At 53.9% G+C, this 13,557-nt stretch overlaps 2 protein-coding genes across 2 annotated transcripts; both read right to left on the bottom strand.

The window, feature by feature from the left end:
* Positions 1-511: 511 nt before the first annotated feature.
* B0T26DRAFT_65784 (uncharacterized protein) lies at positions 512-3,413 on the bottom strand. The gene is made up of 2 exons (XM_060438817.1): positions 3,104-3,413; positions 512-2,869 (listed from the first exon to the last, which is right to left on the bottom strand). The coding sequence occupies exons 1-2, from the start codon at positions 3,272-3,274 to the stop codon at positions 557-559; spliced, it is 2,484 nt and encodes an 827-aa protein (XP_060303216.1). The 5' UTR covers positions 3,275-3,413; the 3' UTR covers positions 512-556.
* Positions 3,414-8,789: 5,376 nt separating this feature from the next.
* On the bottom strand, positions 8,790-9,438 carry B0T26DRAFT_688166 (uncharacterized protein). Its single transcript, XM_060440965.1, has one exon. It carries the CDS (start codon positions 9,430-9,432, stop codon positions 9,196-9,198), a length of 237 nt encoding a protein of 78 aa, XP_060303217.1. The 5' UTR covers positions 9,433-9,438; the 3' UTR covers positions 8,790-9,195.
* Between the last annotated feature and the right edge of the window lie 4,119 nt (positions 9,439-13,557).

Genomic DNA, 13,557 nt, shown 5'->3' on the forward strand with positions numbered 1-13,557 from the left:
CATTCCACTCTCATTGTCCTATTGACTCTAACTCTCTCTCTCTGTCTGCTTATCTGCCCAACTCGGTAGACTAGCGGGGGCTCTTGCACGATGAGTTTCGCATCTTGCAAGGCCCTGGTATCAAAATGACGAAAAGTAAATATAAGAAAGAAAATGCCCATGCCAAAAAAAAAAAAAAAAAAACTCCAGCTTGTTGAGGCTCAGCTCATCATGATGCTTGCCCGATAACCCAGCTGAGACCCAAAACGCAACAGGACTCCTCAATCGAATGCAGTCCGCCGTCCTTCATGACAACCCGGCCATACCCTCCATCCAATGTGCATGCAAATGACACGACCACCGTCAGTCAGCGTCCACAAAATCCCTTTTCTCACTCTCAGAAGCACAAATTCTTTCCTCCAGCTTTTGACGTCATCCGAACCATTATATTCATGTCGCATCATTTCACCCAAGTTCATGCTCCATAAAACCTAATAAAAGGCCAGTTTCCCTGCTACTGAAAAGATAACCACACCTCCTACAGCCCCAGCTCCCCGATTCCAACCATCCGCGCCCTTCACGACTCCGATTTGGCTCCGTGGTAAATCTCCTCCTTCATCTGGCGGAGGCGACCGTGCATCTCGAGGAGGTCGGCTACGTCGTCGGGGTGCGGGTCCTCGTGGGCCGCGATCTCCTTGTGCAGCAGTTCGTAGCGCGAGTAGAACTGCTTGAACTTGTTGGCCTTGTCGAGCAGATCCTTCGACAGCCGCTGCCTCTTGGCCTTGCTCTCGAGTGATGAATCGCTTGCTGGGCGCTTCTTGGAAATGGCGCTGGAGATGCTGCTTCCGACGCTGCTGTTACCGCTGCTCACGATTGTGTCGAGATCGCGTTCCTGTCGTTTGCGTTCGCGCTGTCGTTCCCGTTCGCGCTCGCGCTCTCGCGCCTTCACCCGCTCTTTCCGCTCTATATCACGCTCGCGCTCCCGTTCGAGCTCCCGATCACGCTCCCGCTGCTCCCGATCACGCTCCCGATCACGTTCTCGCTCACGTTCGCGTTCGCGTTCACGTTCACGTTCGCGCTCTCGCTCTTGGCTCCGTGCCCGATCCCGAGCACGCTCCTGTTCCAAGTCAGACGCATTTGTTGGCGGCGAAGAAGCCAATGGTGATGACTTGATCGGGGACGTGTTCTTGCTCTTAGTCGCGGAGAGGCCAGAGGCGGTGCCGCGACTGTTTAGGCTTGCATCCGAAGGTGTGCGCTGCTTCGTCGAGCCGGCTGGAAGTGCTGGCGCCTTGGCTGCGGGTTTCACGCGTTTGCTGAGCGGAGTCCCCGAGCTGGAACTATCGTCATCGTCGGCATCACGTGGGCGCTTCGTGGCCGCCTTGATCGGTTTTGCAACGACCTGGGCACGGATCGTGTCCTTCTCTCTGCTCTTCTCATCCTTCTCCTTTTCCCGCTCCCTCTCTCGTTCCCGCTCCCTCTCCTTATCCTTGACCGTTGTCTTTACGGCTGGAGTTGGCTTTGCCTTCAAGGGTGCAATCTCCTTTGGTTTGTCCGCCGGCTTCGGCTTATCAGCCGGGCGTGGAGCTGGTTTGGCAGCTGTCGTAGTAGCCGGCTTCGCCTTGGGCATGGATGTCGACAGAGGTACCTCGTCGTCATCGGACGAATCTGACACGAACTCCTGGGACAGCACTCGTCCCTTTCCGGAGGCAGACTTGGTTGACTTGGTTGGCGAAACCTTGGGTGACGCTCTTGGCGATGCCTTGGATGTCGCCAGAGCAGGGGAGGGCTTCTTGCCGTTGTTCAAAAGGTTCTTAGTCTGCGTCTTCGTGGCAGCAGGCTTCTTTTTGGCGGGCGCTGGAGCTCCCTGCGAGCTTGTCCTCGACATTGGCTCACCCCCCTTGCCCTTTTTCGCCGTCGAGCTGGCCGAGTCATCCCTCTCCGAGTCAGCTCCGCTCACACTAGCCGAATCCGCCTTATGGACATTGATCCTTGGCGTTGGCGCACTTGGGACCTTGGCGATGGCAGCTTGCAGCTTGCTGAGGCATATCCCCTTACCGCGGTCCGCCTTGGGGAGAAGCTTTTGCCACAGCGGGTCTGAGGCTCCCAGGCGCAAGTTTCGGTCGTACTTCTTGATGGCGTTGTCGATGGCTTTCTGGCGATCCTCGTCGCTGGCGTAGTTATACTCAAAAACGTCCAACTCCCTCCAGCAAATCTGCTTGAGAGACCATTTTTGCAAATCGTTGTCAAAGCCTGCCACTTTGTTGAGCGCGGCTTGAAAATCGTCCTGACTGCCCTCTTCGTATTTGGCCCGGAGCTCGTCGAATGACATATCACGGACAGCGAGCTCGTGGACGATGGGGAAGCGCAGTTGCTTTGCCCGGTCCTGGGAGGGGTTGCTGGTTGGCCCCAGTGAGGGCGATGCTAGGCCGCTTAACGCGGGACTGGCTGGAAGGGATCTCGGTACGGAATTCGCCTGCGCTGTCAACAGCTTTGTCCGGTTCACTTTGCCCTTCTTTGTGACAATCCCATCTACAATCTGGGCCGAATTTTCTCGCTTTTCTGCCTCGACTTTGGCGAACGAGTTCTTGAGGTCTGAAATGGCGTTTTCGAGAGACTCCCCTGAGGCAGAGTCCCGGTCTGAAACTGGACCGAGCTTGGGTGTTGCAGTCGCCGCCTTTGTTGTCGTGCGGCCAGCCGGCTTGTCTGCCTTCTCTACCGTGGGGCCCTTTGGTTGCCTCGGCTTGTACTTCGGGGCTCTGAAGACTGACATTGTCGGATTCGGTAATTTGCTGACGGCCCTCGGAAATGTCGAGTTGGATGTGAAGATATCGTAACCGAAGGAAGAAGGGGAATTGAGTAACTGTATCTCTTGGTCGTTGAACGAGATGGTCTGGGGAAAGGCGTTAGAAAAGCCAAAATCAGCAGAAGTTAAAAGAGAGTAATTTTGTATGTGGTTGGTAAACCTCTATCGGTACCATTCGCCTTGTAAATGACCATTGCCATTGTTCAGTCGACAGGTTCTATTGCTCAGGCGCTACTGTGGAGCATCGCCGAACCAGAACAGTAGCAACGGTGATGTGGGTGCAAGTCGAATACTAAAAGGAAGAGATGACTCCGAACTTACCGGACTGCTGCCAAGCGACAATTGAATGTCCTGGCCATTCTGAACGCACCGAATCATATCCTCAATCGCATTGTCGCTTAATGTGATCCCGAATGCCTGCATTGGGAGGCTAGCCGTCGACTTGGCCGAGCCATCCAACACGAGGCCGCTCTCGGGGACGTTGAGCACCATCTTGGCGGGACGGGCAGTTGAGTATCCCTATTGTTCGCCCCTCCTCCCCGCGATTTGCTCGCACTCTCTCCCTCGCACGCACACTCTCTTCTTGTCTCCCTCTGTGCTGTGTCCAGACTCTGCGTGCTTATTGTTGTTGGTAGCTAACGAAGAGTGCAGGTCGAGCCAATAAGACCCTCTCTCTCTCTCTCTCACTCTCAGTCTGGCTCTTGTTGCCGAGAGTATTTCGCCTGGTCACCTTTGTTGCGTCGATGTTGGAGGTTTGGGAGTCAAGGTTCCTCAACGTCGGCGCTGAAGAATCCAGTTTCGGCAAGATGGAGAGTGTTCGCTAGCAAGGGGTCTCGACGGTAACGTCTCTCGTGGTTGAGCAACGAGGTATATCCAAAGCTGCACCTTTCTCCGAAAAGCTTGTTCACGAGAAGCTGGCATGCAGTGGGACTCGTTGGGAGTAAAACCCAGAGAGTTTGTTATTTCCGTTGCACCCCTCTCGCTTCCCATCCGTGGTGGAGCGGAAGGGATGCAGAGAGAACCGAAGTTTATTGCTCGGTGCCAGCCTTTTTCCCAAAACCCTCAATCCTTCGCTTTTATTCTCCCGACTTCGCAGCTCGACAGCATGTGAGTCAGCCAGCCGAGCGGCGGTGGTATGTTTGCAGTGGAAAGGTTGTTGTTATTGTTGTTGCTGTCAAAGGGAGGTAGTAGGCAGAATCAGCAGCACGAGTAGGTTGGATGCTTGGACGTTGGGGCGGGCCCTGGTGGTGTTGCGCTGGATGCGGTGGTCGGAACAAGAAGCCGCAAAAGCAAGCAACGAACCTAAGTCAGAGGCGGTGACTAGGAAAGTTAAGAGAGGGGGAAACGAGAGACGTCCCAAAAGGAAACACAAAGTCGTCACCCCCAAGGTACCTCTGGGGATCGAGAAAAAGAGAAGCAAGCACGAGAGAAAGCAAGCAGGGCCGAGTGGAGGAGAGACACAAGAGAGGCACACAAGAGGCACCGAGGGCGACAGCACGAGCAGCAGTGGTCCCAACCCAGGGAGTGGAGGGCGGGCTGGCGGAGTGGGTTGCAGAAGACGTCCTGATGGGGTCGGGGTACCTCTGGTACTTTGGCTTTGTCGGTGCTACGCTAAGCCCACCAGCCTTTGTCCCACGGTCCCAGTGTGGGATGGTGGGTGCGGTGGGTGCCGCAGGGCAAAAAGAAGGTTTTGACTGGCCCTGAGAGTTGGGGCCGGGGTGTTGAGCCAGTGCTGGCACGGTACCGCTAGGTACCAGTTCCAGAGCGGGCACCTCCCGTCAAAGGGCAAGTCACTCTCTCGTGCCCGACAGGGGCCAGGGATTGCGGGTGAGCAGCAGCGTCTTGCATGTACAGGTACACAATCATGTACCTACCAGGGCAAGTCGTCTCTCGAACGGCCCCAAGCATGGATGTCGCTGCATCGGCCGAATCTTCAACGGAACAGGGGAGCTTGCAGAAGAACTGAAGTGAAGGAAAAACCCGAACCAAAAGCCTTTGCTTCTTGCTTGTCGTCTATCGCAGCAGCGAACTAACTAACATCTGCCTTGACCAAGGTACGGATACCTTTGTAGGCCAGGAGGTAAATTCGATCTGGACGTGAGGTTTGAGGTGCAGAATGAAATACAAGAACATGGAACTTGATGCGATGAAAATAACAATCAGGGCAGAGCCAAGAGTAAAACACTCCCAGGTAGCCATGGAATCCCATGGCTTCTTTCCTTCTCGACGTGGCTCAAAGAGCTCCCAAATTCCCATATGGATGTGACTCCAGCATCTGTCCGCCCACGTTCCAAGACCGGTTAGGTCTCGAGGCTCGTCCAAAGCCAGGGCCTCGTTGCTTGGAGGTGGGATAACGGGCATTGTGTCAAAGGACAAAGATGCGGTTAACCGCCTGTTACGAGCGAGCCATTCTATCAGGATGAGAGAGTTGGCCCGCGCAAGAACAGGGACAAAAGTGCAGTTTGTGGCGATTTATCTTTTCTATCCTCCGTTTACCGACGCACCCACGTACTTGGTTGGTCGACTTTTTCTTTTTTTCTTCCACACTGTCTTCTTGTCCTCGGCTATTGGTGGGTTGTGATGGGATCTCGAACGGCCCACCATCTGGGGAGCTCCCTGGGCCCTTTGGATCAGCACACAGGCAGCTGGCAGATGCCCGCTCTCCACAGTCCACCAACTAACGCATCGCAGCTCCACCTCTTATTCACCCGCGTTCGGCCCTCGCCTGATCGGTGCTGTCTCCAAGGCAACCCAAAGGCCTCATGGCTCGGGGACAGTGAGAACGATGAAATGACAACAATCCGACTGACTCACCACTGATTGCGCGCTGGCATTCCCAAGAACTTCTGCAGGCTCAACCCTGGCGACCAATTGAGTGGGAATCAAGCCGGTTGCTGAAGTCTCTGCCTCGTGGAGGGGAGCTCGGTCTCTGTCTTGTCTCTCTCTCGCTCATCGTCTCTTACGTTACCCAGCGCTACGCTGTATTGGGCGGGCAGGGCTCTCTCTCTTTCTCTTTTTGCCTGGCCTGGCCTGTGTGGCGTTGACAGTCCGTCCGCCCCACCTCAAGAACGCACCTCTCTGGCGCCCATTGGACCCTTGCCGAAAGGGTGGGGTCCACCACCACTCACCAACCCTTCGGGCCTCCGCTCCACTCGCTTGCGGGATCCGGGCGGCTGCTGCGCACTTGCGCCGAGCGCCAAAGGGCAATAAACCGCCTTAGGGGTATGAATTATGTGCATACTGTACGTGACAGGGTGCCGCCCGTGAAGAGGAGCGCGCAGAACAATGGAAGAGGGCAAAAAAGAACATTGTTGGCGTGTGGCGTGATGACGGGATCACAGGATGACTAGCAGCTTTTCGGTTCAAGTTTCTGCCCGCATCTTCCATGGGTCGGTGGGCTCGTTGGGTGGAAGGTAACCTAATCTAGGTCTATGGTTGACCTAGAGTAGAACGTGCCTGAGTAACCCGTAACGCAACTCCAACTGCCATTTCAACGCAGTGCGGCGTATACAGACTACAGCGTAGCGTGGTTACCGGAGGGCGGCATGCCAGTTTCGGACGGGGTTTTGGAAGTATTAGGATGAATACCTTCGAGTGCTAGGCAGGCTACTACTAGTAGCTTGCAAGTCTTGTTCTCCAGACTGACTCGGGCAAGTTCAAACTTCCATGCTTTTCGCTAAAAGGGCGCCAGGCAAGTCAATTCGACTTACCCTAGTACTGTACTTGAGCAGTTTCTACCGAACCCCCAATCAATATTCTTCTCCCATTCTCCTTGCTGCGCCCTCGTGATGAAGATGAACCACCAGCAAGGGAATTTATGGGGCCATGCACCAAGTCTCCTCTAGGTTGTAGAGTGATATTCTGTAATCGATTAACTTTTCCACCACCTGCATGCAATTCTGTACACTACTTCTGGGCTCACTCACGCTCCCCCAAATCCACAAACCACTAGAATGCCCGCTCTTTAGGCAGGTCGTCCATCTCACATCGAACCCACTGTTGTTTGTCCCAGTTGAATGCAGCACTTCACCTCGATGAGACAGTTTATTGCGGAGATTGGGGCTTGTGGTGGCCGCCGGCTGTAGCGAGGTGGTTCAGAACCGAGCTAAAATGCGGGTCATCAATTTGGGCCTGGAGGGGAGGGGCCGATGGCGGGTGGTGCTGAGAACGATCGAGTGTGGCGCTCGCCTTCTTGTCTGCCGATTTCCCACTACGGATGCTCTTGTTCCTTTCTGGCAGGTGCCACATCCACAGTGAGATGAAGTGTGATGGGATGGCTCAAACGTCACGCCTCGACACATCGAATCGTCGAGTGGTGTACCTTTTCGCCAGAAAGTCTGGCGAGATGGCATGTCAATTTAGGTAGGCCGCTTTATGCAAACATGGAGAGAAACATTACACGTCAAAATACATCCATAGTTTGAAACACGGCCAGTGAAGAATCAAATCTGGTATGGGATGAGGTCACGGACCAGGCAGGCGAGCAAGCATCCCTTCCACTGCCACCACCGGCCCGCCCTGCATTTTGCCCTGCCTGGTCAAGTTTGCCAGTGCACTGGGCGCCGGGCACTGTGTAGGTAAGATGTGCTGGGCATTTGGGAAAATGGCGATGTGCTCCTCCTTGCAGTGTTGTTTGAGATTTCTTCCCAGGCCCCAGGCGGTCGGACTTCCGCGGCCGTCGCATCTTTCTACGTATCACACTTCTCCAAATTTCTCCGTTGGCCAGAGCTCCTGGCCTGTACCTGATTCGCGGATGGGCTACCGATTGTGTTCCCCCCCATCCCATGAAGCCCCAGACTTTGAGCCCAACCTAAACCAGCAAAAGATAACCAAGTACTTGCAAAGTAATAGGCAAGGTCGTCTTCTCAACCAAGTCTACAGAGAGACAGAAATGTCCCGAGAAATTGAGATGCATCCCGCATTTCCAGGCTGAGAGTTACTAGAACCCCAGCCTTTGCTCAAGCCAGACTTATATCTGGTAGGTATTAAGGCAAATCCGGAATGTAGCTGAGAGTCCCGGCTCAGGCGTTGCCCAGCTAGACGGTAGCTTGCATGACTGACGTCTGATGTGTGCGCCTAGTAGGAAGATTTGCGTCAAGCATGTTCGGCAAGCCCGCGTCGAGGCGTCGAACACTGGGTTTTCTTGGCCAGCAATGCAAGCGCAGCTCGTTTCCAGAAGCAGGAAGATCACGGCGTCCGTCTCACTCACTGCCTTTTTTCGTATTATTTAGCAAGTCAGCAAAAAATAATACACATACCCGAAACTATAGGAACCAAACCCCGGCTCGATGGACTGGCTCGTAATTCGTGTAAGAAAGGTACGGACACGGACGCCGGGGACGGAGCAGCCCTCCATGTCTGGCAGTTGCGTACTGATACTTTTCTTTCTCTATTGCCGCCACTACTTTCCAAACCAAGACCGACTTCGTCAAATATGCCCCAAACAGACAGAGTGACAGAGAGAGAGCTCCCAAATTGTCTCTGATCATGTCGGGTCTCGGATCCTGGGCCGATCTTCTTGGCACCTGACCCCTCCAGTCCCCACGCCCCAATTCCCCCCAGTACCTGTTCAACAACACAGCTCTGACTCCCAGAGCAACGTTGGATTTCTCGGCTGTAAAGGAGGCCGCGCGAATCTGGGGGTATCTGGGCAGTACAAAAGTTCTTACCTCAGTTAGCATCACCAGGCACACGCTTACATACAGTCATAACAAGAGGCGTGATGCCGCTCCCCAAGAGGCACAGGGGTAAAACAGCGGGCAGCACCCACCAGGCAAGCATTTATAGGGTTGTGTGAGTACGCTTGCCTCAGTAACCAAAGTAAGGTACTGCGTAGAGGGTGTCCGTCGGTCCTCAGGAAAAGAACGGCACTGGTTCGCCTCGTTGCCTTTAAATTTTGCATCTGTAGCCCCAACCTGACCTGACCGACCAGCTGCCGACGGGGCGGTGCGGCGGCGCTGAAGGGGGTGGTGACACGGCATTTCTTCAACGAGGCCATGTGCGCGCGTAATGATCACTGACACACGCACGCACGCAAGCGCACACACACACACACACACACACACACACACACACACACACACACATATACACACACACCACAAACGAGAGCCAACCTAGTGGGCGGAAAGAGGCGGTCAAACCCGAAATATTGGTCGCTTACCTGACAGCCAGCGGCTCTCTTGTCGGTCTGCGCTGCGCGTGCGTGTGTGCCTGGGGAAGGCCCGACTGCTATTAAGGTGCCTGATTTGCCTATTGAGTGCGGTGGAGGATAATCAAACGCAGACAACAACAACAACAACAACAACAACAACAGCAACAACGTTCCCCCATCTAGGTAATTAATGTACTGCGTACATACGGTACTTTTGTTACCTAGTGCGGGACTCAGCGAGAAAGTCGAACAGGGAGCTCTACCCAGGTAGTTTGACAGGAAGCAACGGGCGGCGGCCGTAACATGCCTTCATGTGAGACTCACCAAGAGCCCAGCGGCCCCTGGAAGAAGTTGCGGTTCTCGTTTCGCTACGGTTCCTTGATTCGGAACCGCCTCTAAAAAGGACTAAAATAACTAAAACCAACATGAGTAAAAAATCTTGGACAAAAGGCCAGGCAGGCGAGGCAGTGAGGAGGGATGGCGGGAGTGAGTTCATCGGCGCCGCAAGTTAAAACCCGATGTAATAAAGCGAGTGGTACTTCATACTGTAGTCCGCCGCCCAGTCACCTCTCTCTCCCACTCACAATTGCCCATGCCATGCCCCCTATCGTGTCACCGGCGAGGTGGATCAGATCAGCCTTACCATCTTCAAATCCCAGCCTGGGGGCCGAAGCTTAGCAGTCAGCCAGCCAGCCAGCCAGCCCCATTGCCCAACCCGGGTTGTCCTTTACCGGGGGCCTCCCCCCAGGAAGGTCAGGAACTGCACGCTCATTTGATGGTTCTCTTGATAACTAGCAACAAACTAAAACAACCCTTCTTCCCCGTTCGTTTCCTTGGATTCGGAGAAGCTCCTAATTGGTGCCGGGCTGGGGTTGCCCACACCTAGGTACATACTGCCGCAAGCCACGCCCGCCGCCGATCCGTAGGTTGTTGCTCCGAGCGTGAACTGAGAAAAATATAACTGTATTTGGCGAGGAAAGCGTCGCTCTCTCTTCGGACATCCATCCATCCATCTCTCAGTAACTGTCGAATTCATAGCCTTGGCCGAAACCAGGACAATGCGGCCTATGGTTCACACCACGCTCTCTATAATCGTTTATCGCAGGCAGGCTTCGTAAGGAAGTACGCAGGTGAGGTTGGACGGAACGCCACGGGATTGTGATATGGCCACGCTGACGAATGATGAGCCAACGGCAGTGAAGGTGAGGGAACCTTGAAGATGGAAGGAATCAAAAGCCCGACTACCTAGGTACCCACGTACGTCCTTCAACGTTACGGCACCGGAGTAGCATGTATGTACGTAGCATTGGGCAAAACAGGCAACTCGAGAATCTCCTTGGTCGTACAAAAACCCACCCAGAACTACGACTTCGTTACCTTGGTTCTATAAGGAGAGACAGACATGCACAACATAATCAAGGATACATTGCGGTACATGCCCTTTTCCAATAACCGCAGTTGTCTCTGTTTGCTAGCCAGCCAGCCCCCCCTACCCTCCAAAAGGCCTCTTCCATCATGTATGTGCCTTGTCCGAATGGGGTTGCGGGTTGTGTTGTGTGGCTTGCTGTGATGGACTTGGCCGAAACCTGCTGACCGGCTGTCTTTCGGAGGACGCGCCACCCAATTGGATTGCAGCTCGTCGAGTTTTCTCTCTCTTCACAGCTTAGGTGAATATCAGGTAAGGGAGGGGCGGGAGTTAGGTATGAGTCTCGTGGTTTCGCCCTGCCCGGCGAGCCAATTATTGATGCAATGGCATAGGTATATAGGAATTTGCATTGCATCAGTGCACGCTGCACTGCACTTGCACTGCACTGCCCACCGCCTTTGCCTCTTGTTTTTCCCCCTCTGTTGGGTTTCCGGGTTCAAGGGGAAAAAAGAGAAAGGGCAGCAATTAGGCAAGCTGCGCGCGATTGAGCTGCTGCCGCTGCGTGTCTTGGAATCTTGCAGCTCTGGGTTCTACTGCTGGGGCCCGGGATGTTTCTGCAATGGGAATTCCCTTCCGATGCGGGCCTCCCTTTCCATTACTGGGCGCCATCGTACTGCCCCTCCACACATTTGTGTGTGTGTGTGGTGACCCCTCACCTTCCCGGGGCGGGAGCGAGTACGGGATACCAGGTAAGGTCTAACCTAAATGGGTGGAAGAGTCCATGACATGCTTTCAAAGCTGCCCAGGTACTAGTATTACGGAGTCTCGCCGCCAATATCCCTTAGGTTTTGCATTTCCAAGCAAGGGAAAGGGCTTAGTAGCAAATTGGATTCAACAAGACTTAGAACCCAGAAAAGTTCCGACCGGCTGTTTCTAGCGCTGAGAGAAGATACATCTACTGGGAATGCCCAGAGGGGTCGTATACGGGAGAAAATGTATCGATACAAGTCCACCATGGCAGATGGTAAAATGCAGGTCACTTGCCTCACCTCCCTTTGCCGAGCCCGCTCCGAGAGGTACTATACTGTAATGTGCATACATTTATATAGCAAAGTCGCATCATGTTTCCCCAAAGGCAAAAGAGTAATAGATGGGGTGTATTATGCGGAGGTGGGAACGAAAAGCTCGGTTACCTACATTACATACATGAACTGCCGCTGCTGCCGCTGCTGCTGCTGGGCTTTCCCCCTCCCTCTCACCCCCCGCGATTCCCAAGAACAAAGCTAATAAATGGAGTTTTGGATGCGGCCAAGACATGTTACGAGGAAAATGAAGCTCGACTCTTGTTTTAACCTGGGGTGAATTGAACCGCGGGAAATCCCCCACATTAATACCAAGAAGAATGGGAACACATTCTGTGCCTCCTCTTCTACGTTTTATTTCATGTGCGGAACCTTTAAAGCCATCGTCTCTCCTCCCCCGCCTCCAATTGTAAAACCACTTGTCTGACCAACATTTGGCGGATTATTCCGCAACAATGTTACAGGTTCACCTAACATGGGGTGAGGAGTGGGGGAGGCAGCAGCGGTGGGGACCGAACGTGGAGGGAGAGAGATGGGGTGAACTTGTGCCTGTCCTGTGTATTCCTGAGTGTTTCAAGCCGGCCACAAAAAGTTTCAGGGCCCTAATTGGTCCAATCGAGCAAGTCGAAGAAACAACTGAGCTTTCCAGGTTATCCCCCGGGTTTTCCTCCTTTCCTCTCACCAACTCCTTTGGTTAATGGTTTTTGTGAATTGCTCCCGTTTCAACGCCTGGTGCTTCTTTCGGGGGAAGGGCGGTGGGCGAAGGAAGGGGACGGGAGACTTACTTCGTGTCCGTAATAGGAACGAACCGTGGGCTTATTGGTGTTCCCGCCAGAACGGGGAAAAAATAGCCCCATAGATAGTAGCCCGTCCCACAGGCCAAAAAGAGAGAGAATCCAAGTCAGGCAGTGCAGGTACTCAACGCACCTTAAGCTACCTGAGGTACCTAGGTAACATTCCATCCATACATCTTTCCGGTGCGCCAGTTTGCACTGTATACTGCAGTATCTCTACCTCGTGTGAACTTGGTCGAGGGCCAGTGGAGAAGTTGAGAAGGAAGGGCTACAGAATACCTGCCTTCTTGCAGGCAAGAGGTGGCTCGTCAAGGTCCGCAATAGACAGATGCGGGCGGGATGGACGCCAAGAGTTTCCGTGTCTGTCTGAGAGGTCATTCTTCAGCACGTAATGTTCAGCCACTGAAGCCCAAGGAGGGGTTCCCGTTCGGGTATGTTCCTGGCATGGCATGCGTGCGTGCGTGCGAGGATCGACTTTTCGCTTCATCGGCTATTAGCATGGGTGAGTACTATCTATGTACGTATAGTATTTCTCTTTTATGGACCATCTTCTTTTTCTCTATTCGCTCTGCCGGGAGAGATAGGGGGGGGGGGAAGACCACATTGGAAGGCATGGAAATGGATTGGGATGGTCAATCCTGAGATCACACAGGAATGCAACACACACCCGTCTGGCTACGCTCAACCACACAAGTGACGACGACGGTGTGCAGACCGAAGATTCTGGATCCAAGTGTTTGGTCATCAAACAGGTGTGGTGAGGAAACACGGGGAATGACTGCCTGTTTTACGCATAGTCCTGCCCTTCTCCCATCAGGGATTTAGGTCTCCCTCTGCCCGAGTATTCCGTATATACCCTAGATACCTGACATGTACTCTTCCCGATCAACCCGGTAGGAATATCTCATCGTCCACGTAGCCGTGAGGGGTGGCATGAGATGGGCTGCAAACAAGGTTGATCGCCGTCCAGGGATTGCGGGCAAACGAGTGAAAGGCTTGCCGATGGCTGGGCTGGATGTTGCTCCCCCCCTCCCCCACATCCGCACTCAACTCGGTACACACCTTGGGGAGTATCCAGTCCTTGTACAGAAATACTACCAGTGGTACTCCAATACAAAGCTGTTTTGGTCCATCTCCACCGCAGCTGACCTCGCTCAGGCAATTCTTACGTGTAGCTAAAGTAAGTTCGCAATCGATGGCTTTCCGGGCATCCGGTTCCAAGGGGCGCCTAGTTGGATCGGCAAGCTAAAGAAGTTTAGGTTGATATATGGCATTTGTGCGTGCCTCTTCCATCAGCAGCTGCAACCCGGCGTTGCCCGCATCGGGATGAATTGCAACGGCCACTACGGGGTTACAAGAACGGAATACGACTGGGCCCG

This window comes from Lasiosphaeria miniovina (genome assembly GCF_030549165.1).
Source record: "Lasiosphaeria miniovina strain SMH2392-1A chromosome Unknown B0T26scaffold_1, whole genome shotgun sequence".
Taxonomy (NCBI): domain Eukaryota; kingdom Fungi; phylum Ascomycota; class Sordariomycetes; order Sordariales; family Lasiosphaeriaceae; genus Lasiosphaeria; species Lasiosphaeria miniovina.

Excerpts from the sequence above, each read along its gene's own strand:
- B0T26DRAFT_688166 (XM_060440965.1), bottom strand. The coding sequence starts at position 9,432 with ATGAACTCACTCCCGCCATCCCTCCTCACTGCCTCGCCTGCCTGGCCT.
- B0T26DRAFT_65784 (XM_060438817.1), bottom strand. The coding sequence starts at position 3,274 with ATGGTGCTCAACGTCCCCGAGAGCGGCCTCGTGTTGGATGGCTCGGCC. Across the intron at positions 2,870-3,103 it reads TGTCGCTTGGCAGCAGTCCG|ACCATCTCGTTCAACGACCA; the intron begins GTAAGTTCGGAG and ends GCCTTTCCCCAG.